The sequence below is a fragment of the Cygnus olor genome, chromosome 1 (assembly GCF_009769625.2).
Source record: "Cygnus olor isolate bCygOlo1 chromosome 1, bCygOlo1.pri.v2, whole genome shotgun sequence".
NCBI lineage: Eukaryota > Metazoa > Chordata > Aves > Anseriformes > Anatidae > Cygnus > Cygnus olor.
The window spans coordinates 176,778,699-176,804,266 of record NC_049169.1 but is presented as its reverse complement, the minus strand read 5'-3'; the positions used below and the strand labels follow the sequence as shown (position 1 = coordinate 176,804,266).

Below are 25,568 nucleotides of genomic sequence, written 5' to 3'. Positions count from 1 at the left end.
TCTGAGCATCCACTGTGGGGAACAGTGCTGCGTCTTTTCATACTGTTGGATCATTGGTCTTACTGCTATTGTTATGTTGCCTCAAAACATCTCCTTAAAAAATAGCTGTGCTTAAATAAGACTTTTTTTTTTCAATCTTGCTGTAGCAAGACCATTAATTCTTTTCTTTCAATATGCTACATAGGTAAATATGTTTGCTTACTTGAAGCGTGAGTTGGGGAGAGGACTTCTTTGTGTTTGGAAATGGGTAAGATACACAGTCTATGTAATATGTACTTGGTATTGTAGTTCTGGCAATTTTACCAGTCACAAGCTGTGTTACTAGTCTGTCTGCTTCTCCTGTGGCTACTGGAGCTTTCTTGGTGTTCTTGCATACAGAAGAGTTGAAGACGTATGTACCAGTGTTTAAAGCATCCATGAGAAAGATGCTTTTCTTCCTTTTTACTTGCTTTGTGTCTGCCTAAGAAAATAACCGATAGGAGCCTTCTGTTTAGGAAGAATTATTTTTGTTAAGCCTGTATAGACATGAAAATCACCTACAATATTGTGGTTTTTTTCCCTGTCTGCAGAAAAAGACTTTTCAAACTGGGGGCACAGGGAGAAACGAGTCATGATTTGCCTCAAGATGGCCTAATGTGCAAAATACAGTGACAGTCTAGTTCACATATGTATAAACATTTCCTTCTCTTTTTAAGTGTTTTCACCTTGCTTTTTCTCTCCAGACAGTTCTTGAACGTGTACTCGACGGTACTGCTACACTTTCTACATTCAAAAGAGCACAGAAAGCAATTGCTGTTTTTAATGTATCGGTTTAATTTGCAGTAAAAAAAAAAATCTAAGCATACTGAATGATGTACTTCTAAAAAACATAATGATCAAGGTCATTTTCATTTTAAAAAGCAAAAAAACAAATTTAACAGGCCTTGAAATCCCACTCTAAGAAGTTTTTAAAATTTAAATATTTCAAAGCAAGTCTTTTCTTGAGATTAAGGTGAAGCTTATATGAAAAAAAGAAGTTACAATAGAACAAAATACTGAATTCTATTCTCATCTTTTCTCATTTAACACTTTGCTTTTTAGATACGCTGTTTAGCATTCTGCATGAGGTTGTCTTTATTTTCTTTAAGCCACGATTATGTCAAATTAATTCCTCTTTTCTGTGTCATGCAGTGTTAATAACATTACTAGGCTTGCAACATTTCGAGAGCTGTTTAGTCAAAAAATGAATGCTCCAGAAGGCAAATATAAAGAAAATGGGACCGTTCTGTTTGTGAAGCCCATGTAGATGGCTCCGTAAACTCAGTGGTAGAGTTCAAGACCTGTAATAGAGATGAAAGCAGTATAATACCTCTATTTCTGTTTTCAAAGACTGGGAATCCTAAGTCGTACCGTCTTCACGAGTGTTTCAGCTTAGTACCGTCCTTAAAGATTTAATATATAATAGGATCAATTCCAATAATTACAGGGTTTGCCTGAGCAATAAGGGTGAAGTTAGAAAGCTTTTTTTTCTTTCTTGATTACTGGTACGCAGTTTCTCTTGTGGGGAACAGAGGTTAGCTTCAGCAGAGCTGGCATGAATGGCTGTTATCTAAGTGGAATAAAAGGGGTTGTAATCTTGTGTCAGAAGTGTCTAGTTCAAGGATTTATAAATACAGGGCCTGTTGTAGGCTCTGAAGGGTCTTGAGACTCTTTGGCCTGCAACTGCGTGTAAATACTTGCGCTATAGTAGCTGGAGAGCAGATAGTTGTTAGACACCGCCGTGGTATCGTGGATACAAGATTCTTGCTGCCAGGGCGGCTTTGATGTCGGGATATGCGGGGGGTTTTGATTCTGCGGCCACGCACATTCAGTTCCGCGGCCCCTTTTCCTGCCGTTTGTTTCCGATCTAACACAATGTGCGCTTTCCCGCGTCCCCTGGAGCAGCTTTGTGGGAAAGGTATGCTGTAATTGGTTTATAACCATTCATAATGACCTGGCAGCTCTGTATGAATAGCAACAGGGAGCAACTTAACTTGTGATTTATTTAACTAAGCTACATGGATGAAAGGTACTCCCGAGTGTACAAGTTTAGCCAGTTGCCTAATTGGACATAAATTTTCACATCTAGCTCAGAGGGTTTTGTTACGAAAGGCTGAATTTGGATTTATGAGCAAGCTTCTAGACTGCTAAACCAGTTTGTGAGCAAAGTTAGGTGTCCCAAAACAGACAATACTTAGTTTTTGAATTCAGTAAATGCTAGTATACGCTTGCCATTGGCAAAGCTAATGGACTATTAATTTAAGATTTTATTTACACTGAATAACTGACCTCACTTTTGGTACAATAACACACACTTTGATATAAAAGCCAGGATTGGTGATGCCCCTTTGGTCATAGTCTTTTATCAGTTTATTGTTGTAATGTTTCTGCTTATTTTGACAAGGAACTGAAAGCTTTTTCTCACACAACACCCATGATGCGAGCGACCCACCAGCTGCAGGGCATGATGATTCGGCAGGCGGTACGACAGCCTTGGTAGTTGTAGGGCCACGGGTAGTAGCCCAGGAGAGGCTCGCAGATCCTCTGGCACTGCGTGTAACTCCGTCTGCATTCGATGCAGCACACGCCGAGGTGATCCAGCATGGGGTCAAAAGCCATCCCTTCACCTTCCAGTTGCTGAAATTTAAAATGGTAAATGTTATCCCTATTATTAAATGTTATAAAACTCTAAGGTATAAATATTAGTGAAGGGAAAGATTTGAAGATAGTCATATGGGTCTTTAAGGTAGATGACCATGTCTGAAGCTTATGATGCGTTTTTAATGTTTTTTTTAATGCTTTTTTATGGTGTTCCAAGGAAACTCTCCAGTAAGCTCTAACCTGGCAGGTGTGGGTTTTGTTGTTTATTTTTTTTTTAAATTCATAATATTTCTCCCTTGTCTTTCATTCAGCTTTTTTTCCCCCTGTGCCACACTGGGTTGCCTTGTGGACAGCGAGATTTCTGCCTGTTCTGTACCTGACATGAAGCAGTTACATGGAGCACAGCGTGTATGAAATATTTAAAAGCAGGCTCTTGCTTCTGCTTTCTCTCTTCAAAGTTATTTTCCTCATTTCTGGAGGGGAGGGGGAAGACAAACTGAATATTCTGCTTTCTGAAGATAATTGGTTCTTTTTCAAGAACACTTTGAGAAGAGCGGCAAAGAGTAAGTGCTGGCATCTAACTTTGAACAAAAACACTCGGGTCAGAAAACTGGCAGTGCACTTCAAAGGTGAGGCACAGAAGGGCCTCAGAAAAGTACAGAGCTCAGGCCTTTGGTGACCAGTTCCTTACCCTGATAGCAATTGAGGGTCCTTTTTTTCCCCCCTTGGGTAGGATTCATCTTCCTTGAGTTCAGATACCTGCAGTGTGAACTTCTGCAGCTGAGCTCATCATCCTGACTCCCTTTGAGGTGGGTGAAGAGAGAGAGTTCTAGGCATGATTTACTCCACCCTGAAGGAAGGACCTACAATGTAATGAACGGTCCTTTTGAAGCAAATGAATCTGCCTCTAGAGAAAGCCTGGCTACAGGCAATACCTGCTGATGGAGGTGAATCCCACCCTACAGGTGTGGGGGACTGGAAGCTCTGCATCTGGCACAGGGTCCCTCTGGGGCTGCAGCAATTGCTTTGCCTCTGCTCCACAGGGAAAAGGTGACTCAGGCCTTTTGGACTTCACGTTGGTAGATGTGAGGAGAAGCTGAATTCCAGTGCCACTGCTACTTTACTGACCTCATGAGAGAGTCAATTTAGATCCGCTTTATTTGGAGTGATTAATTTGAGTTTAATTAAGGGATGTCAACTCTGCTGAACGCTGTCACAGTATAATGATCTCCTGCTGTTGCATAAATGTCAAGTCAAAGCTGGAACTTATTTCCAAGGCAGGAGGCATTTATCTTGTGACAGTGTTGTATTAAAGTGACTTACTCCTGCTGCACCAAATGGGGGGTGTAAATTGTCTGGCGCTGGTGCAGCAGACTGGAAGCTGCCTCCTGTACACTTGGTTCTCCTGCAGCGCTGCAGGGATGCGGGGGCAGCTCCTGGCGGCTGCTTCATCTCAAAGAGCAAGAAAATTCCCTGATAGGCATCTTCCACCCGCTGCTGCTGTCTCTGAACAGGTTCTCCTCTGTGAACTGCTTGCCAGGGGGCCTGCACTTAGAAGTGGGCGTGTTTTACTAGGTAAAGGTTGGACTAGATGATCTTGGAGATCTTTTCCAACCCAAATGATTCAGTGATTCTACTCTACTAGTCTGTGCTTTCTGGAGGAGAACTGAACAGGTAGAGACAGTGCAGATTTTAAAACTGTGGTGTGAGTACTTACATTGTACGGGTTGTCTGGATTAAGCGTTTGGTCGCTCTCTTGTCCGACATCGGTTTCTTGTCCAACTGGCCTGGTTTCATTAGACTGCTGATTGAGCTCTCGAGTCAGCTGGGTGGTGGGTGGCCTGGTGTTGACCTCTTCAGTAGCAGCTTCCAAGTCTTCTGTATTAAAGGTTGGTTCTGACTGGCGTTTGTTTCTCTTCATTTCTCTCCTTTCCCGTTGCTTATCTGAAAAAAATAATCAGGAAAATAATCATATTTTGAATGAATATGTCCTTGTATTTACCCACAGATTATTTTTTTAAAGAAAAGCAGGGGCAGTCAGAGTGAAGGCCAAACAGCTTAGTGGAAAACTGGATAAGCATCCCAATTCGGGAACTCCTCGCTTTCCTTGTACTTTCTAAGCAGTCAATATCAGTCCAGAGGGGCGTGAGATTGCCTCTCCTCCCCTTGAAGCTCAGCAGGGGTGAGGAGATGCTTTTTGACTCACTGTATGGTCACTGATGTTACCTCAGCAGCACTTGCCAGCGCTACCAAGAGCAGTCGTATGTGAGTCTCATGTGAAGTACTTTTTTTGTGAAGTACTTTTGTGACAGACTTGTGCCCTGCTTCCAGGTTCAGCTGGTGGACCTGGTGGGAACAGCTTCTGGGCTGCCTTGACACTTCTCTTTTGCTGCCCAGTAGGGTGTGCAAGGTCATGAGAAAAACAAAACATTGGCAACTTGGATCCACTGGTGCTCTCAATTTTTCTTTTTTTTTTTTCTTCTCTCATTGAGGGTTTTAATCACTGGACTAAGAAGGTGTAAAGGTGTAAATCTTTTCAAGCCCTCTCCTCTCCTTCCAGGCCTGGAAGTTACCTGGAGGAGCTGCCATCTCCCTGGTAACTCCTGAACACCTTTGCTAGGCTTGGCTGCGTGTGACAGCAGTACTTTAGCCCTGGGACTGCCTCCAGGACCTCACAAACTTCATCTACCAGTCACCAAGCTAAAACATATCGTCCTTGCGCTCCAATGAAATCCTCTTTAGAAGCAGGTTGGGAAAGGAGACATGGTATGGTCCTCAATCAGGACCTCGGTGGTCCCCAATCCAGCTCTTGGCCAGGTATGGTGTTCCTGCTGCCTGGTGTCAGCTGCCTGGAAATTGTAGGGAGCTGGTTAGAGCTGTTGTCTTATCCTTCTATAGTAGGAATCTGACCTCTGTGGGAGTGATTTGTCTTGGAAATCCCCAAATGGACTACATAAATAGAGTAAAGGCAGGTATTGAAGACCAAATGTCTAGGTAAGTGTGGTTGATCTCCACACAGTCTTGGCACCAATGAAGGGTGTAGGAAGATGGGTAGGAGCTGATGAAAGGATACTGCTGTCCTGTATGGGTAAATCCTGGGGCAAACCTCATTGGGAAAGGCATTTAAGTGAAGGGAAGTATAACATACTTTTCAAAAGTGAGAATTTTTACCTTTGGGATATGTAGGTCGAAGCCAGAAAATTGGAAGATCCCCACACAGCTCTAAAATCTTGGGGCTTAGGAAGCCGTTATGCTTGATAGGTTCATCTGCAGCCACCCAGATAAGGGAGTTTTCGTCAAATCTAACAGGCATGATTTCATCTTCCTGCGGATAGAAGAGCACAAAGCCTTTGCTAGTTGAGTGAACAGTCATAGGCCTACCTGCTGTTAATTCCTGAGCATCAAACTGCGTAACCGTCAGCTGCAACTTGTACCGCACATCCTTTTATTTTGTATGAACTGATTGTACTGAGACAAATCAGGAGCAACGGCTGCCACCACTGAAACGAGTGGCAGAGCTGCTGTTGGGTTTTGCTGGGGCTGAGATTTCACCTCTCTTAGACTTTTTCCCTGTTTACTAGAGATCTCTCAGTCCAAAGTGCCAGATTTTCAAGTGGTAAAAACTGAAGCTCTACCACTTTCAATAGGCCAGCTGAAAATGAAGCCCTGATCTTCCGTCGCGTCCTGGTCTCATTCGGCATCCTCCTGAGATGTAACTGTTTACAAGAGAAGAAGAAAACCCAACACCTTGTTCAGAAGTGTTGGAGTGGATTGTAGTTGGAGAATGATTCCAGCTTCCAGTTTTAAGTCGGTGTGATCGGCCCGATTAAAGGTCTTGTTCAGTAAAAGCAAAATTCAATTGACCAAAAGCTTGAAGTGCAAGTTAAAGGAGCCTGCCTTTTTGAAGTGTACCCTGCAGGTTTTTGGTTTCTATCTTCAAAGTAATGTAGGAAAATGCCAGTGATTGATTCTTTAAAGTTGTTAGTTCAAAGTATTATTTTACATAAAATGTGTAAGTATTTTACAGCAACAGTGAAATATTAAAACCAACTAGTGAATCATGGAAACCAGTATGATTTCAAAGTTAAAATTCCAAATTGCTTCCATAAAAGTCATCAGAACTTGTTACATAACTGACTAGATCAATTTATTCTGTCAAGTTGTTGTTCCTTTAATGTGTTTATTGATTTCTTTGTAGGTCTTGAGTCATTTAAGTTCACTATCCAATCTGTGTAGCGAGAACTGCTCTTTATTTATTTCCTTTCAGTTTCATTTTTATTAGCATCAGAAATAACTGAATCTAGCTTTCTGAAATAAAAATATCCTTTGTTCCTGTTTGCCTGCTTACAAGCCAGGATGACTTCAGAGTTTGTGTATTGATGCAAATTTATTTTAATTGACCGTTTTTATAGGTAACGCTGGTTATATGTATTGTTAGAAAACAGCATGAGTACTCACAAGTACATGGTTATCAGAGGGAGAACTTACTCTAAGTAGAAAAATAAATACTGCTTTGCTATTCCAGTCATACATCTAGCCAGGAAAGTCAAGCAGCAGAGAGAGGTTAATATTCCAACAATGCCACCTCTTGGTTTGTCCGCTACCGCGAGTTGTATGCAGTGAGATGTGGTGCATCTTCGTAGGAAATGCCCAGAAAACAAGGCAGGAAGGAAGTTTGTTGTAGCCAGCTGGAAGACTAGAAGTAACTTTGCTCTGCGTTAAGGTGATCTCTTCAGGACTGCAACCTTATTCTTTAATGAAAAACTGAAACGTGGGGTTTAGTGCTAATTAAGTCAAGAGCCCTAGTCTTCCTTTAAGGTAAGGTGGAAAGGATCTGGGTCTCCAACCACCTGGAATCGGGGTGGGATCTTTTTGCCATTGTAGGGAAAATCCCACCAAAATCAGGGAGGGTTTGATATGGTCTCCTGATGCTTTGCTGATTTGTGTTTAGAGGGAATTTTTTCTTCATTTTTAAGTAAATGTTCAGCAATCACAGCATGTAGGTGCATCAGGAAGGGCAAGAGGAAGATGCCGAAGAAGAAGGTGTTTCCATGTCTTCTCCCCAGTTGTGTAAGGTGATGCTGGTGTGGGAGCTGGGGCTGTGCAGCAAGTTCACTTGCAGCAGGCTGCAAAAGTCCCTGAGACGCGGCGGTGAGGTTATCTCAGCCATGGCCTCGCAGTGATGACAACAATTCCTAATCCTGTCCTGCGTTTCCCATCCAAGGGGAACGATAGCCCAGGTGAGCAGGGGTGCCCTGTACAAAATATTTCAGCCTGGAAGCGTGCTGGGCTGATGTAGCTGGCAGATTTAATTCAAAGGGCCCCGAGTGCTCTTTATAAAGCTGGATTAGCTGGGACTGCCTTTGGTTTAAAAAAATATATATGAAAAAAAAAAAATAATGTGCCTGGATATCCATATAGGATATTTTAACTTCAGTCGCTGCTGTGAAGTCAGGATTTATCAATCTATATTAAAATTGCTGTCATGGCAAAGCCCGCTCTGCGCTGCTGGCAGCGCTCTTTATTTTAAAATAGCTTCTGCTCCTCGTATCGTGGGAGCACGCCAAGGCATGCTCAGGACCGGCTGCGCCAGCTTGAAGCCATGTTTTCTATCCTGGGCCCATATTCTTGCCCCACAGAGCTAGGGACTGGTGTGTAGTGGGGGACACAGGGCAGTGGGGCTCGTGCCTGCAAGGGACGGGGTGTGTGAGCCACCTGCAGCACGACCCAGAGCTAAATCCTCTCCCTTTGCCTGGGGGAAGCGTCCCAAGGGAGGCTCTGACCTCCTCCGTCCCCACGTAGCCGTGTCTTGTTGCTCTTTGTCAAGTGAAAGCTATTGAACCCTGCGCTGTAAGCTTGTGGACAAGCATTGATTAGCTTTCTGCTTTTGCCTTAATGGTGCCTCTCTTCCAGCGGGTTGTGTCAGCTCCTATTTTACTGGGAGCGGAGCAAACACGGAGGAGTGGGCTGTGGGTCTCGTGTCTCCCGTGTGCTCCTGCCAGGGTCTGAGCCACGAGCCACTCGGTTGTACTCGAATAACTGGAGTGGGAAACTCAGGTTTTGTGCACCTAAAGCAAGAGGCTTCATATGAATGAGATGGGGAGAGGTTTGGGCTGGTGTCTGGGTGAGAGTTACAGCTCTTGTGATATCTGATGTGAATTCCATGAAATGTAGTTGACGTGATGTCCTAAAGCAAAGTCAGATGTAGGCTAAGAAGGTAAATTATTAATAATTTTTTACCGTTACTACTTCTGAAATGAATTTTTGCAATAATGTTTTCCCCGTATTGATTATTTCCAAAGACTTGTCTGCTGGAGTTGCCGCTTGTGCTGATAATGGGTAAGTGTTGGTAATTAATCTGTTGGGATCTGTCCCTAACCCTCTTGTACTGACTAAAGCCACTGCTTCCTCTGTGCTTTCCCATCACAGCCTTGTGCACGGCCTGATGTCGGGCAGATCCTCGTAGCACTGATGTCTCCTTGCATCCTTTGCAAACAGGACTAGGGCTGGCCCCGCTCCCCTCCTGCCATGCCCCTGACCGCGGGGTGATAAACGCCCCTCTGACACCGCTCTGGCTGTCCTTACCTTTCAAGGACCCCTAAAGATCAGCCACAGACCCCTCAACTGTCCAAAGATGACTTGTTCAGTGGTGTTCATACCATCTTTATTTGCGTTTAATATCCCTCTAAGTCCCTCTCTACACAAAGCTTTGCCTTTGAAAACAAAAGCGTTAGCCCTTACCAGGTCAGAGGAGAGGCTCGCCTTGGTCATAGCATCCACCTCAGGGACGTGAGCTTTCGGCTGGGCTTTGATGTAACACTTCTCTCCTTCAGCGAAGCGGATGCCGGTTATGCCCTACAAAAACAGGACGCACGTGGTTGGGCACAGCCCTCCGCCTCGCGGCCGCCCCGAATAGAGCACTCGAGCTGGGCTAAAATTGCCACCGATTTATTTTTATTTTTTTTTTTAGCCGGAAAGTTGAATCTTAATTAAAAAACAGATGAGTTGCTCTTCTCATAATTTTAGCGTTGTAGTTTTGGTGAAACAGGGTCTGGGAGTTTTCGCTCCGTTTCTGACAAACGGAGGAGTTTTATGTAAGTGCCTCCGTGCCAGCTCCGGGCAACCTGGAGCAGCTTTGCCAAGGAATTAGTTAACGTGATTTGAACTGTGCCTTAGCACCCAACGTGGGCAGCCTTGAAGTCGTGCTAGCTGGCTGCGTGGTACCCCCAGCACCTTGACATGGATTCGTGGAAATACGTGGGCAGCTGGGTCCGATGTGTGCGCTTGGAACGGCTGTGACAGCGAGGGGAAGCTTGTGGTGGGGGCTTGGGAGCAGGAATCTGTTCGTGGGGCTTCCTTCGGCTGGGCTACAGGGGTGAAATGCAGTTCCCTAAACATGGGTGTTGAGTTTTGAGCAAGAGGAGGGCATCCCAGCACCTCCAGAGGCTGCAGGTCTCCTGCAAGTCCTGGGTCGCATCTGCCGGTACCAGGAGCACTGCATTTGTGTAGGTGAACCCTGTCTGTCCTTGCAGTGTTTCTGCTGTAGGTTTTGGGGTACCTGTAAAAGAGCTCTCTCTCCTGCACGTGGACAGCCATCAAAAGAAAATGACCAATGCCGGAGTAGCAAGAGAGGGGATGGCTGTGCAGGGCTAGATGCACAAAGGAAGGTGACTTCGCGGTGCACTGAGCACGCTAGGAGCATCTCGGTGTTGCCAAATCCAAGTCTTTGCTGACCATGCAGCCAATGGAGCTGTGCCAGTCCATCCCAAGCTGCTAATGGAAGCACTTGGCCTTTGGCAGTGCCTGCCTTTGCTTTCTTTCTCCTTCGTGTGCATTCTTGGCCCCAACCCCAACCGGCAGCATCCCTTTGCTCTTGCTGAGCCCATCCCTGCAGTTACAGGCAGGCACCACCCCTGGCAGGTGGCTCTGGTGGTGCTGGGGCTGATTTGGGTTGTGCTGGGTGTTATCTTAACCGGCAGCACGTGTGGAGGTGATGTGAATTTGGCATCGATCCAGTGGCACGGTGCTTTTGTGCAGATGTGAACAGCAAAGGCAAATCATAAGAGCTCGTCACAAGTGCTCTTACTCAGCTGCTAATTAATGTTGCTATGGCGATGTTTGTGAGGGCTTCATCGAGGCTGAACCACAGCTGTCGGGTACGTCCGGGTCCTGGGTCTCCTGGCATGGATTTGCTTGTGCTTTTGGAGGAACCAAGGAGCCAAATTTCTCCTTTCTAGGCTCAGCAGGTGGGGACTGGCTGCCCCAGAAGCCCTGAGCAAGTCCTGCTGGTGCCCTTTGTTTGAGGTGCTGCTTTGGCTTAGGACTTTGAAGTGGAGAGTTTTGCACCTGAGGTCGTTAATCGCAGGACCTGAGCCCTGAAAATGGGTTTCTGCAGCACTGTGTGGGCAGACCTTCCATGCAATGAGGGGATGGAATGGGCCTTTAAAGCTCATCTAGTTGCTTGGGCAGGGGCACCTTCTCCTACATCTGCCTGACCTTTGGTTCCTTGGGTGTGGTACAGCTCAAAGAGCTGTTTAGCTTTGGGATTTGGCATCCACTAGCCCAGGCTGGGTGCTGAGCTGCTGGGGCTACCCAAAAGCGTTTGCTGCTGGACCACCTGTCTAAGCACAGTGCGTTTGGCACATGGATGCATCAGCTGTGCTATAAATGCCTCTGTTCTGGGGCTGAACCCATGCCAAGCAGTGGAGAAGAGCTCCCATCCTTGAGCATCTTGTAGTGGTCTGTCCTCGGTGTCTGCTTGCCTTACGGGGTTGACCCTTAAATGGTGATGTTTTGGGTGGGTGGTGGTGCTTTTCCAGTTCAATTCCCTGTGTCACAGCCTGCCAGAGGGTTTTTCTAGCACAATCCCGAGGGCACGTGTTGCAACCCTATTTCAGTGGTTTGGAAATGCGAAGTGTTGCACGGAGCCAAACCTGTTGCAGCCTAATCCATACGGGGATGGATCCTGGCAGGAGCTATCTCCAAAAGGCATTTGGACTTTGTTTTGGAAGAAACTCTTTGGCTTTCTGTGAAAGCAAGCCAGGAGGGCATGGATATTTGTGTGGGCAGCTGGGGGACAGGGACCTCAGATCAACCAGAGCAGAGAAATTGGGACAGGGCAGTGCAGAGACCAGTGCTGGAGCATGTTATGTGGAAGACCAGAGTGGAGGTACTTACAATCTGAAAATCATGGACTTCAACAGCCTCCTCACTCCCGCTTCCTGTTTTGAATGTCTCCAAGTTGTTTCCAGCATCTATTTCCATTGATCCATCTTGTACTTTTCCATTAATGCTCATGGTATAGTGAACATTGTACACCTGGGATTGATAACAGAGCAGTAACACTTCAATAATTGTGCATTGCCTTCTTCCTAAACCAGGTGATGGTCAGTCTGGCCATCATATATCCCTATTCAGGGGATCACAGCACAGCTGAGGCTGTCAGGGAGCTCTGGAGGAGGCCCCCGGCCCCAAGCCCTGCTCCAGCAGGGCCCCCCAGCGCAGGGTGCCCAGGACCCTGTCCAGGCACCTTGTGCCGCTCTCCCAGGAGGAGACCCCACAGCCTCTCTGGGCAGCCTGAGCCAGTGCTCAGCCGCCCGCCCAGCACACAAGTGCTGCCTGGTGCTCAGAGGGAGCCTCCTGCCTGCCCCTTGGTGCCCACTGCCCCTGGCCTGGCACTGGGCACCCCTGAAAAGAGCCTGGCTCAGCCTTCAGCTCTGAACTTTTAGCTCTGTAGGCATTTGATAATCCTCCAGCAATGAGGACCACATTAATACACTGTACTTCACCATCAGCGCAGTCCCCCCGTGGAGCAGGTCGCCCAGAGAAGTTATGCAGTCCCCGTCTCTTGAGGCTTTCAAGGCTAGAACAGATAAAGCGCTGAGCACCATGCTGGGCTACAGCCCCACTGGGGGACTTGGACCTCCTCCTACTGCCTGGTTTCCTTCAAAACCAGTGTGGGGTGAGTCCGCATCCAGGCTGACTCCAACTTAAAAACCTTCTAGTTTATAGTTGAGGAATCGTTTTGTACATTGGCATGATTCCCAATGCGAGTGAATGTCCTACTCTGCAGGAGACCAACCCCTATTTATTCCTTAGGATGTCCTGCTGGGGTGCAGCAAGACAGGTTTCCCTTGAATACAAACACGCTTCCCAGCTTGTAATGGACGTGAGCTTTGTTTAAATTGGGTATAGAGGTATATAGGTTTGTCAGCATATTTGCTGTTACCCTGTTATTCAGTGAGGAAAGCAACAGCCTGGCTTATATTTTCTGGATGATCACAATCGGTGGGGAGGGGATTTTGTCCCTCTTGTGCAGCCTTGCTAAAAGTGCTACGCAAGCGGTTTGCTTTTGTTCTTAAAAAAAAAAAAAAAAAGCCTCAGCATTTTAATGAAAAATTTACACTGACAGCTAGAGACAAATTTCTTCTTCTCTCACCTTCTCTCAGGAAAATCTGAGGTGCTAAAGATTTATGGTTCCTCAGTGAGACACATTCAGTCCCATATTCTCTGCTGTCCTGGACTCCTACTGAACGTGGTACCATAAACCCAGACCTTTGTACATGGTGTTCCCTCCTGGGGGCTGAGCCAGAGCTGAGGGCTTTTGTTACCACTGTCAGTTATGGGAGAATGTGAAGATTTAAAATAAATCTACCTTATTTACCTAATTAAAATTACCTATTTTTTTAGCATTGCTTCCTAAATGCTTGTAAGTCCCATGTAGTTTTTTGAGCTTGAAGGCAGCTTGGAGAAAGGGCTCCAGGCTTTCCCAGTGTCTTCACCTGGAGATTGACTCCGAACCTTAATGACAACCGTGCATGTGACAGACTTTGCAAACCAGAATTCGGATGGTTGGAGCCATAAATAAAGGCAAACTTTATCCCCAAATCCATATATGCATTGCACCCCATTCCTGGCTCTGTACCTGCTCACATCCCTCTCTCCTTTCAAAAACCCAGAGCAGCAGATAGCACTTGCAGCTGTTCCAGAAGGTCAGCAATGTCTTTTTTTTTTTTTGTCTAAAACCTTGCACTTTCTCCGTGATTATTGGAATTATTCCTACGTGTATGCATGTATTTCACAGGGGACTTCTGCTCTGTCTGCTGGGGTTTGCACAAGGCTCTCCTTGATGGGAACTGGCGCGGGGCTGGCAGCAGCACAGAACTGCTTCCAAAGCAAATCCTGCACGTATGGAGCAAGTTAAATTCAAATGTGCACAAGCATCTTTAATGTGTTCTAAACCAAAATCTTAGGTAAATAGAAAGTAAAATTAATATATAAATACAGTCCAATGCTTGTAATGTCTCTGAAGGTTGATCCTTACACTGATCAGCAGCTTCTCAGTTTTGTCCTTTGCATACAGGCTCTTTCATGTACCCCAGAAAATGTAAATAAGAGAATGTATCATAACTTTAAAAATTGTTCCACAGCTGTTAACCACACATGCCTGTGTGTATGCACAGCCATACCAGCCACCAATGAGAGGACTGATCATGCCAATTAATGGGTTAAATATAGCATTACATGTCTGAGGGTCCAGGTAGGATCCCGCCCAAGAATGCAGCTGATGTGAAGAAGGAATGCACGCCTTTCAATGCTTTTTTTGTCCTGAGAGCTGGGGTTTGCCTGGGATGTGAATCCCTGGGGAGGAGTTGGGTTTGAGTTTGCTGGGAATTTGTGAGCAGAAATCAATGTAGTGCCTGTGCTCTTGGAGATATGCTTCATGTTCAGTAACAAATGTGCTTCAGGAGGCTCCATCCAAACAGCCAATAAAGATAATGACTATGGTGTGTGTATGTGTTTTTTAAGGCATGGAAAAAAATAAAGATCTGCTTACAGACCTCTTTACCAACTTCGCAAGGAAAGTTTCTACCCCATGCCTCTACTTATACGCAAACAGTGCACAGGAAGGGGGCTTGCTGTACTGGTGTGTTTCCGTGCTCACCTGCCGCTCGGTGGCTTTCCAGAAGTAGAAGGCGCCGATGGCCCCGGCCAGGAGCAGGAGGGCCCCAGCGATGAGCACCGCAGCCCCTGCCTTCAGCAGCCGCCCTGGCCCTGGAGGGGGCACTGCTGCCGTGTACGCCTGTGGGGAGTGAGGTGCTGGGAGTGGGGCAGGGACCCCAGCCCAGCGAGGGTCCCCCAGCTTTGGGTGTTGGTTTGGACCCTTGTCCCATCCTGACCCGACCCGTCTGTTCTGCTGCATCCCAGTCCTGCCCCACCTGACCCATCTGGTTCTGATCCAGTGCATCCCGTCCTGACCTGTCCTGTCCTGATCCGACCCATTTGCTCCTGATGCGGTAAGTCCCGTCCACACCCATCACTTCCAATCCCAGTCCCATCCCGTGCCACCCCACACCACTGCGTCCCATCCTGATCTGACTGGACCCATCCCGACCTGCTTGTTCTGCTGCATCCTGGTCATGACCCACCCGACCCATTTGGTCCTGATCCCGTGTATCTCATTCTGACCCATCCCGTGTCACCCCACCCCATTGTGTCCCATCCCAATCCAATCCCTCCCAACCCCCCCCTTCTGCCGTATCCTGGTCCTGACCCACCTGGACCGTTTCGTCCTGATCCAGTGCATCCCATCCTGACCCATCCTGTCCTGATCTGACCCGTTTGCTCCTGATGTGATGAGTCCCGACCCACCACGTCGCATTCAATCCCGATCCCACCCCACCCCATCCCGTCGCATCCCGTCCCAATACAACCGGAGCCATCCTGACCCTTCCATCCCATCCCGACCCTCCCATTCTGCCACAGCCCGGTCCTGACCCACCCACCTCCTCCGATCCCGATCCAGTGCCTCCCATCCCGACCCGTCCTCTCCCGACCCGACCCGTTCACTCCCGATCCGACGCATCCCACCCCATCCCACCCCGTCGCGACCCACCCGTCCCGTCCCGTCCCGCACTCACGGGCGGCAGGCACTGCTCCACGTCCTCGGGCCCCGCTCGGGCGATGGGCACCTTCTCCGACCCCTCTGCCATGGCTGAAGCTGCCCTGGGCTCCCCTGCTCCTGGCCCCGGCGGGGCAGCACCGCCCCGGCCCGGCCCCACGCACCGCCCCTGGAGCCCCCTGGGGCCGGGCCCCCCCCTTCCCAGCCCCAATCACCCCCCCTCGAGGGGCTGGGCCGGAGCTGGAGGGGATCTGGGGCCCCTGGGCCAGCTTTGGAGAGCGGGGAGTGAAGGGGGGGGGCGCTGGGGGCACGCACACGCCGAACACCGCGGGCTGACATTACAAGATGTTAAAAAAAAAAAAAAAAAAAAAAGTCTTGTAAAATAAAACTTTCACTGCTTTTACGAGCTGGCTGCAGGAATTTGCGACACGCGTCCCGGCTGGGATGCCGAGCTGCCCAGCCCGGCAAAATTTCATCTTCTCCTACAAGGTCACGGACACCATGCAAATTGACCTCTGTGGGGGACGTGTCCCCAGGGTTTCTTCTGACTCCTCATCACTCGCACAGCTCAGTGTGTTTGCTTTGTAAGCATATGGGTGCCTGCTCACCCCCGAGCAGTGGGGTTAAACACATCTGCTGTAAATTTTTTTTTTTTTTCCCCAAACTATACAACTTTCTTTGCATTTCTCTGTCCCACTCTTCCCCGCATTACTTATCTGACAAGCCCTTCAGTTACTGAACATGTGTCCCACATCTTAAACCCATGGACCGCTGTGGCAGTGAGCCTGTCCCATGCCTGCTTGTCCCACCGAGTGCCACATCTCCTGCAGAGGCGGGTTCAACCGGTACCTTGAAAAGTGAAAAAAAAAAAAAAAAAAAAAGCAAAAATTAAAAAATTGGAGGCTTGTGCCCTTTGAGCCTCACGCCTTGCTGCCACGGGGCTGGGGAACAAATCCCGGAGAAGCCCATCCGCATTTTCTGTCCTGAAACCCAGCTTTATCCTTCCCCTTGATTTCTGCCATTAACAATCAGATCTTAGCCAAAAATTAACAGGCAGGGCTGCCGCTGAAAATAAACATAATCACGGCTCATTAAATCAAAAGCAGAGCATACTGTGCAACTTCCTAAAGTAGGGCACTTTCTAGCCTGCACTTGAATGACACACTGTTGTAGGTTGGGGCTAATAATAAGATTATGATCCTCTTCATTAGCAAGTATTTTGTTGCACCAAAATCTTGTGAATGGATATGTCTGTCTTGGCAAAATGTGCGAATCCCAGCCTTTGATCTCAAACCCCCGTTTAGCACTGCTGCTTTAAAAAGACAGATTTATTTTAAGGCCCCCCGTGCTCTTCTCCCGTGCGAAAACGTGCCGGGGAGGTTTCTTACACACTTTGCCACCTCCCGTTAACCCCTCTGTTCGTGCCTTACCCTATACGTGATCATATATCTGTTTTCTTGGGGGTGTGGGGAGCACATCCCTTGCCACCGTGATTGATGAGGTGGCCGCGGGGAAAAGAGGGTCTTTGGGCAGATGCAAATCCCTGCAAACAGCCTCGCATTCAGTGGCTCCGGGCACTCGCTGCGGAGCGCAAAAAGGCGAGCGCAACAGCCAGTGTTTGCAGGGCTTAGGACAAAAACGTGACTTGCCTTTCACCGGCTGAATTCTTCATTTGCAATAAAGGTGACGACGACACTGGTGTCTGAGCGCTGTCTCCTCTCTAAATAACGTGTGTGTGCTCAGCTGGATTAAGCCAACTTCTGAGGCTGGAAATCATAATAACAGTCTTTTACAGGACAGCCTTTCTGGTCGTCTGATACCATTATCCTCTGGGCTGAAAAGCATTCCAGAGTACTTGGAGCACTACAATGAATGTGAGGTTGCTTAGCTGATAGCACGGGCTTGTCTCAAGGAAGCACATTTTCTCATTATTTTTTCACAGCTCTGAAAAAGTTTAGAAGGGGAAATGGAAATATTAAAAATGAGAACTATTTGGTGAAGCTGTGCACCCTGCCTTTCTGTAAGCCTCTTCTGGTTCCTTATGTGTTTTATCTCCATTTTCTAAGTGTCCCAAATAGTTATTTGAACTTCACGAAGGCCTGAACTGAAATTCATGAGAGCTACTGAGACTGGGCACTGTCCCATGCTTTCACACCAGCACAGCTGCAACCTGGTGGTGATTCAGGTCTTGATGTCTCTTCTAAATAACCAGAGTCCTCTGGGGGAAAGTAAAAAGCAGTCCTATAGAAAAAGAGAAAAGAAATGTTGGCTTTGATATTTAACCCATGACAGCCTTAGGTTTTGGAGAAAATCTAAGGATTCTTGCCTGCAGTTAGGCCAAAGGATAAAATAATACTTATGTGTGCTACCCTGGACATTGTGGTGTTCCTCAGGGGTTTGCTTTTCCCCTTCTCCCCCTTGCCCATGCACAGGCTGTGCCAACACACTGCTCCCTTCCTTGACCAGTGAGCTGCTGGCAACACATGAAATTTCAAACACCAAACCCACTGTTTTTTTCTGTGAAATGCTCCCTGGAAAGCCCAGTGAGGTCCTTTGCTCTGGTACTTCAGGAGAAGCTGGGCATCCCCCTTTGCTGTTCTTGGGGTACCTCCCCAGCAGCCACACCAAGTACCACACTGAGCAGCCGAGCTGGCCCCGCTTGAAAGGATGGCCTGAGATGCACTGGGGAAGGACCACTCTCAGCCCGAATCCTTCCTCTTCTCTCCTGCGGGAGGGTGAGGACATACTGCCCCTCACGGTTTGCTCTTCCTCACCCCAGGACATGGAAGGCAGATTTGTTTTTCCCCAGGGCTGAGTCTCATCCACCCATATGTCTTCATCTTATTCTTCCTAATTTAGCTTGTGGCTGTGCCTTCTGTTTTCCTTGAATTAAAGAAATAAAATAAAATAACTAGCTGTCATTACATGCTTTCATTCCTACATTTCACGATGTAGTCTCTTTTGTAGCTATCCTGTGTAAATTGCTCATAGACTACTTTCTTTCTTAACCTCAAACCATGGCTTGGTGCTTTGGAGGTAGTTATTATCTTAAACAACTTAGTAGCATCAATCTCTTTCTTTCCCAGAGGCTTCTTTCCACTTTTATGGGAAATCTGATAGGTTCCTTTCCATTTTGTAGCAAAAACTTGTGACTTTTTCTTAAACAAGTGCACCCACAAATTAACTGTATTTCTATTTTTCGATCTATGCACCATTCCTCTAATAATTTCATGACCTGACTTGAGAGAACATTTCCAGTGAGATTGTCCCAGAGGCATCTCCAGAACCAGGATGTTTTTCACAAATATGGTCTCCTGAGACACGTATTTTACTCACCCTTCTGAAAACACTTTAAACGCCATTGTTTTTTTTGTCCTTCATTACCTTTGTGAGACATTTGTGTGGGTTGATTTCAGTGAGTTCAGTCCCTATTCACCTACTCCCTGTTCCTTCATTTATCTGTTACATCAGGCTTTTCTGATCCTGTCTATAATACTTCTTCACCTGCATTCAGATACTTATTTAAAAAGAGTTTATTTTGGGAGAAACGCATCAGATTTAAGAAACTAAACTCAGGAGTGAAAAAGAACAAACAGCTTCGTTTCTCTTGAGATGGTTTGTCCTCAGGAATGACCATGGAGACCATGACATGTTTGTTTCACAGCACCACAGCACGGCTGAGGCTGTCAGGGAGCTCTGGAGGCCCCCGGCCCCAAGCCCCGCTCCAGCAGGGCCCCCCAGCGCAGGGTGCTGTCCTGGTTTCAGGTAGGACAGAGTTAATTTTCCTCCTAGTAGCTGGCAGGGTGCTATGTTTTGGATTAGAATGAGAAGAGCGCTGATAACATGCTGATGTTTTAATTGTTGTAGAGCAGTGCTTACACCAAGCCAAGGACTTTTCAGGACCTGACCATGGACACTATAGCACAGGTTATTCATGATTGTGAAACATGTGCTGCAATTAAACAAGCCAAACGGTCAAAGCCTCTCTGGTATGGAGGACGATGGCTGAAATACAAATATGGAGAGGCCTGGCAGATTGATTACATCACACTCCCCCAAACCCGCAACGGCAAGCGCCACATACTTACAATGGTGGAAGCAACCACCGGATGGCTGGAAACATATCCTGTGCCCCATGCCACCGCCCGGAACACTATCCTGGGCCTTGAAAAGCAAGTCCTATGGCGACATGGCACCCCAGAAAGAATTGAGTCAGACAATGGGACTCATTTCCGAAACAACCTTATAGACACTTGGGCCAAAGAACATGGTATTGAGTGGGTGTATCACATCCCTTATCATGCACCAGCCTCCGGGAAAGTTGAATGATACAATGGACTGTTAAAGACTACACTGAAAGCAATGGGTGCTGGGACATTCAAAAATTGGGAAACATTTGGCAAAGGCCACCTGGTTAGTCAATACTAGAGGATCTGCCAACCGAGCTGGACCTGCCCAATCAAACCTGTTACGCACTGTAGAAGGGGATAAAGTTCCTGTAGTGCACGTAAGAAACATGCTGGGTAAGACAGTCTGGGCTACTCCCGCCTCAGGAAAAGGCAAGCCCATTCGTGGGATTGCTTTTGCTCAGGGACCTGGATGCACTTGGTGGGTAATGCAAGAGAATGGGGAGGTCCGGTGTGTACCTCAAGGGGACCTAATACTGGGTGAGAATAGCCCATGAGTTGAATTATAGTATGTTAATTATCATATAACACTGTATGTCATCGCTACCATGGTTGCTATATATCATAGATGAAAATGGTGATTAATTAGAAGGTATTGGAAAGAGTGTAACCTGAGCATGACATAAATGGTATGGAATAAGGGGTGGATATCTGTCCTGGTTTCAGTTAGGACAGAGTTAATTTTCCTCCTAGTAGCTGGCAGGGTGCTATGTTTTGGATTAGAATGAGAAGAGTGCTGATAACATGCTGATGTTTTAATTGTTGTAGAGCAGTGCTTACACCAAGCCAAGGACTTTTCAGCTTCTCGCTCTGTCCTGCTAGCGAGCAGGCTAGGGATGCAGCAGGAGCTGGGAGGGGACAGACCCAGGACAGCTGACCCAAACTGGCCAAAGGGGTATTCCATACCATCTGACGTCATGCTGAACAATATATAGGGGTGGCTAGCCGGGGTGGAGGGGGGGGGCGGCTGCTCGGGGATAGGCTGGGCATCGGTCAACGGGTGGTGAGCAATTGCATTGTGCATCACTTATTTCGTACACATTATTACTATTAATACTATTATTATTATTATTATTGTTGTTATTCTTTTCCCTGTCTTAATAAACTGTCTTTATCTCAACTCACAGGCTTCACTTTCCCGTTTCTCTCCCCCATCCCGGAGAGGGAGGGGGGAGGGTGAGCGAACGGCTGTGTGGTGTTTGACTGCCAGCCGGGCTAAACCACAACAGGTGCCCAGGACCCCATCCAGGCGCCTTGTGCCGCTCTCCCAGGAGGAGACCCCACAGCCTCTCTGGGCAGCCTGGGCCAGTGCTCAGCTGCTCGCCCAGCACACAAGTGCTGCCTGGTGCTCAGAGGGAGCCTCCTGCCTGCCCCTTGGTGCCCACTGCCCCTGGCCTGGCACTGGGCACCCCTGAAAAGAGCCTGGCTGCAGCCTCTTTGCCCCCTGCCTGCGGGGATTCACAGCCCTGGGTGAGATCCCCCTGAGCCTCCCCTTCTCCAGGCTGAGCAGTCCCAGCTCTCCTGGCCTCTGCTCACAGGAGAGGTGCTCCAGGCCCTTCCTCAACTGGGTGCCCCTTCTCAGGACTCTCTCCAGCATGTCCAGGTCTCTCCTGTGCTGGGGGCCCAGAACTTGACCCAGCACTCCAGGTGTGGTACTGAGCAGAGGGGAAGGATCGCCTCTCTTGGCCTGCTGGCCATGCTTTACCTGTTGTATCCCAGAATACCATCAGCCTCCACAGCAGCAAGGCCACATTACTGGCTCACATTGAGCCTGGTGTCCACCAGAATCCCCAGGTCCTTTGCTGCAGAGCTGCTTCCCAGCTGGGTGCCCCCAGCATGTCCTGGTGCATTTCTCATTGTTGAACTTCATGGTGTTTTGGGCAGCCCACCTCTGTGGCCTGCTGAGATCCCCCCTGGATGGCAGTACCACCTGCTGGTGACTCCACCACTCCTCCCAGTTTTGTGTTGCCCACAGCCTGGCAGAAGACACACTCTGTCCCAACATCCAGATCATTAATGGAGACGTGGAACGGGACTGGGCCCAGTACTGATCACTGGGATATTCCACTAGCTACTGGCCTCCAACTAGACTTTGTGCCACTGACAAATAGGGTGAATTTAGGTGGTCCACAGCCTCTCTGCTCCCCACTGAAGACTGTGAGAGCTGCATTCTCTCTGAGAACCTTTCAAAAGTGCACCCTTTGCACGTGAAGCTGGGCAGCAAATAAATCACTTACTCAAAAGTAGAGGTAACTTTGGCAAATTTGGCCTTTGTCTAGCCAGCTGCCGTGCATGTCAGAGCAGGGCTTTGCCCCCATGCCACCTGGGAAGGTGTACGTCCTCGGGGATGCTGCTTCTGCTCCCTGTTCCAGTAGCCCTGGGCCCAGCTCTGCACTTGATCACACTGTGCAACCATGCCAGAGAGAGTTTGTCTTCCAAAATGCTTCAAACCCACTCTGAAGCAAGAGGCACAGGGAGGTGACAATTCCTGGCCAGGAGGGAAACTCACCTGCTTCATCAGCAACAGATTTCTTGTCAGCCACATAACCAAGGAGAGTCGTATAGAAAAGGTCTGAGGGGAGACAATGAGGCACCTTTGGAGGTACTTGCAAGGAACTCTGTGCTTAGTTGGGACACCATGGAGGAGTTGGGTAAGGTCTTGCTGGAAAATTTAGCAGAATGGTTGTTGTTGCCACCATACCACCACGAACAGCAGCAGCAGCAGCAGCAATAATAATGATTTTGGCCCATTTAGGGCATAATCTCCTTTCCTGAAGATGTGAATGTATTTGATAAATCAGGAGCAGCACGTCCTGTGTGGATGGCTAAGGGGAGAAAATGTTTGAGGAACAACATGTCAAAAGCTGGGGACCTTATTCCCTGCAACTCCCTGTACTGCCCTATTTCCCAGGGATTTTTTTTCCTTGGCTCCATGGATAGTGAACAATTTTCCCTAATTGTTAAAAGGGGAACTGTCAAATAATTTAAGCTCCACGCTTTATAGCCTGCCTATATGGGGCTGTGGCACTGCATGGGGCAGAGCTGAGGAGTGTGAAACCAGACTAATTGGAGAGGGGGTGGAGGTGGCCTCCATGTCCTTGCCAGCAAGGTTTTCTTGCTGGCGTATGTTGCTCTTGCTGCCCTAAGGAGCTTACCTGTCCTTGCATGGTGTTAGAGAGACAGCAATGACTTATTTCTGGGAAATCTGGGGGCTGTTTGGTAGAAAAAAAAAATATATTTAATTTGCAGAGAGGTCTTGTTTAGGTAAATTTTCTGCAGTATTATGGTACTGGAGGTGGACAGGACCACCTCACTACTCCTCTGTCTTGCCCTCCCTGAGGAACAAATGGCTCCACACATGGCCTTGGTGTCCAAGAGGAGATGCTCAAACTGATTTCCTTGGAAATGGAAAGCCAGATTTGTTCCCAGTCATGACTAGATGTGTCTCCCTGCTTCTGCAGGAAGCTGGCTGCAGCCACCCCAGAGCTTCATTGCCATAAGCGAAGTCTGCCCTTTCTGCCTGGGAGCAGCCGGTGGCTCTGTGGGGATGCTGTGTGCCTTGCAAGCTTGGCTCGATGAAAAGAGCTTTGTTCCCCACTGCCTGTACTTGTTTGCTCTGAAGAAACCTGGCCCCCAGCTGTGGTAGTGCTGGTTTTAGAGACGGAGGTTGCTGGTATAGCTGTCACTCCATGGTCAAGATGCAACTGGGTGGTCCCTTGTGCAATGAATTAGTTAATGTGCGAAGAGATTGGAGGAAGGTGTAAAGTGCTGAGCATTTCTCTTGACTTCTTAGGATAATGCGTTTTAAAGATCATCTTGGGTTTGCCTGCGATGTGATTTGTTTAATTATTTAAAGCCTGTTAGCATATTTTCCTCGGGGGATGGAATATCCTTGGCGAAAAGATCCTTACAACAGAACAGAGATCTCTGTTGTACTCTGAAGGTCTGGGCCCACACCCAGCCACCCGCAGTGACCCCAGCATGTTGTATGGTGGAAAAGCTGTACAAATACCCACCTCCCTGACCCCAGAAGGTGCCTCATGACAACCTCTCCTCCAGAACTACAAGATGCCAGTCACTAAGGGACACTTTGTAGGGCATCTGGGGTTATGAGTGGTAGGTTGTTGGTATGGAGAAGGCTTTATAAGACGCTTGTCAACCTCAGGCCTTTCTCAACCCATGGTTGGCTGGGTATATCTACATGGTGCAGGGCAGGATATTGTTGAGATACCTGGAGAAGGACTGCTGGGACTGTTGTTGATGCCCAGGGAAGAGCTTTCTGGTTCAGGAGTCTTATCTCTACATGGCTGTCTGGTGGAAGAGTTGATGACGAGTTGCTGAGAAGGTATGGAAGCAAATGGCTCTGCCATGGCAGGAGCATGGTTGCATCCCATGTGCTCCTCTGGCTCTGCTTGAAAACAGTCTCTTGTTCTGTCTTACTAAGCTTGCTGTGGTCAACAGCATGTGCAAGGCTGACCTCTCTTCATGTAAATACAAGTGGATGATGCCTCTCCTCTTCCTCTGTGCCTCTCCTCTTCCTCACTACCGCCCCCATGAAGCACCAGCTTAGCAGCTCTGGCTCATCTGTGCTGTTTCTGAGTCCCATTTTAAGGGGAAAAAGGTCTTGGTTGTTCTAAATTATGAGAGCAGCCACAGCATCTCATGGGAGCAGACAAATGTGTGTGTGTTGGGCACGACTTCTCTTCATTATCCCCTCATCTGTGCGGTTGTCTGCAACACATTTTTTTAACCATAGAGTAAATCTCAGTGGTGTTGCTTAGATTTGCTCTGACATTGTAATGGGAGGACCCCAGAGACTGGCACTGTTGACAGTGGCAGGGCCTGACATCCCAGTGACATTTGAGCTGGGTTGCCACAGATTCAAATTGGTTTTTTTTTTTTTTTTTTTTAGTTCGTGTTTACTGACAAAATCTGGACTCGAGGCTCAACTGCAGCCAGTCTCCACAAGCACACCCTTCGGCCACTTTTACAGCCGAGTTGGCTGAGGTGCAGAGAGGTCAAGAGCCCCGAGTGAAACACGCTGGCCGTGCGGCTCATTAAGAGCTGATCTCCAGACCTGTTTGCCCAGCCCTTTGCTCTGATCACCAGGCATGGCTGTACCTCGTGGGGTTGACGCTGATGAAAGAAGAGTCAACAGCTTCATTTTGCAGGTTTATTAGCAAAACCAAGCAAAAGCCACTGCACTGGACTCTGTTGTTGAATCTGCAATCTGGGCGTTCTTCCATCCAGAGCTTCCCAGCAATTTAACTAGAAGGCTGAACAATAAAATATGTTCGGTCTGAAGTGGCTAAGCGGAGGCAAGGCGGGAGGTAAGCTGCCTAATTGGAGAATTTTCAGCGGGAATCTCACCCCAGGGATCTGTCCCTTGGGATTAGCGGTCTGCCGATGTCTGGGTTGCGTGGCACTGCTGCCTTGCCCTGGGTCCCACCAGAGCTGATGGCAGGGAGCCAGAGAACAACAACAACAGCAACAAAAAATTCTAAAACTTGCACAAAAGGGAAGATGAAGATTTTCTGCTGTCCATGTGGAGGCCTTTGGGAGAAAGAAGTTGGCAGCTCCTACCCAGAGAGGTACAGTGGTGACTTCTGACTTGCAGAACCACAGAAGGAAAAGTGGGGACAGGGAAATGCAGTCTTCTCCTGCCACCAAGGCATTGTCTCCAAGAGACATTCCTGGATATCTTGTTCTAGCCAGTTTCAAAGGCCTGGCAGCACCGAACCCTTGGCTACCTTACCAAGGACAGCCCAGCATAGATTCATTTTTCCTAAAAGAGGTATATAAAAGAGACAGCAGCTAGAGGCAGGAGGAATTGTCATTCGGAGAGACCTGTTTCTTTCACT

The 25,568-nt window shown here is 47.9% G+C and overlaps 1 protein-coding gene across 1 annotated transcript; it reads right to left on the bottom strand.

The window, feature by feature from the left end:
- Positions 1 to 103: 103 nt before the first annotated feature.
- CNMD (chondromodulin) lies at positions 104 to 15,707 on the bottom strand. Its single transcript, XM_040540950.1, has 7 exons — positions 15,540 to 15,707; positions 14,564 to 14,701; positions 11,797 to 11,937; positions 9,361 to 9,474; positions 5,791 to 5,944; positions 4,337 to 4,563; positions 104 to 2,655 (listed from the first exon to the last, which is right to left on the bottom strand). The coding sequence occupies exons 1-7, from the start codon at positions 15,609 to 15,611 to the stop codon at positions 2,440 to 2,442; spliced, it is 1,062 nt and encodes a 353-aa protein (XP_040396884.1). The 5' UTR covers positions 15,612 to 15,707; the 3' UTR covers positions 104 to 2,439.
- Between the last annotated feature and the right edge of the window lie 9,861 nt (positions 15,708 to 25,568).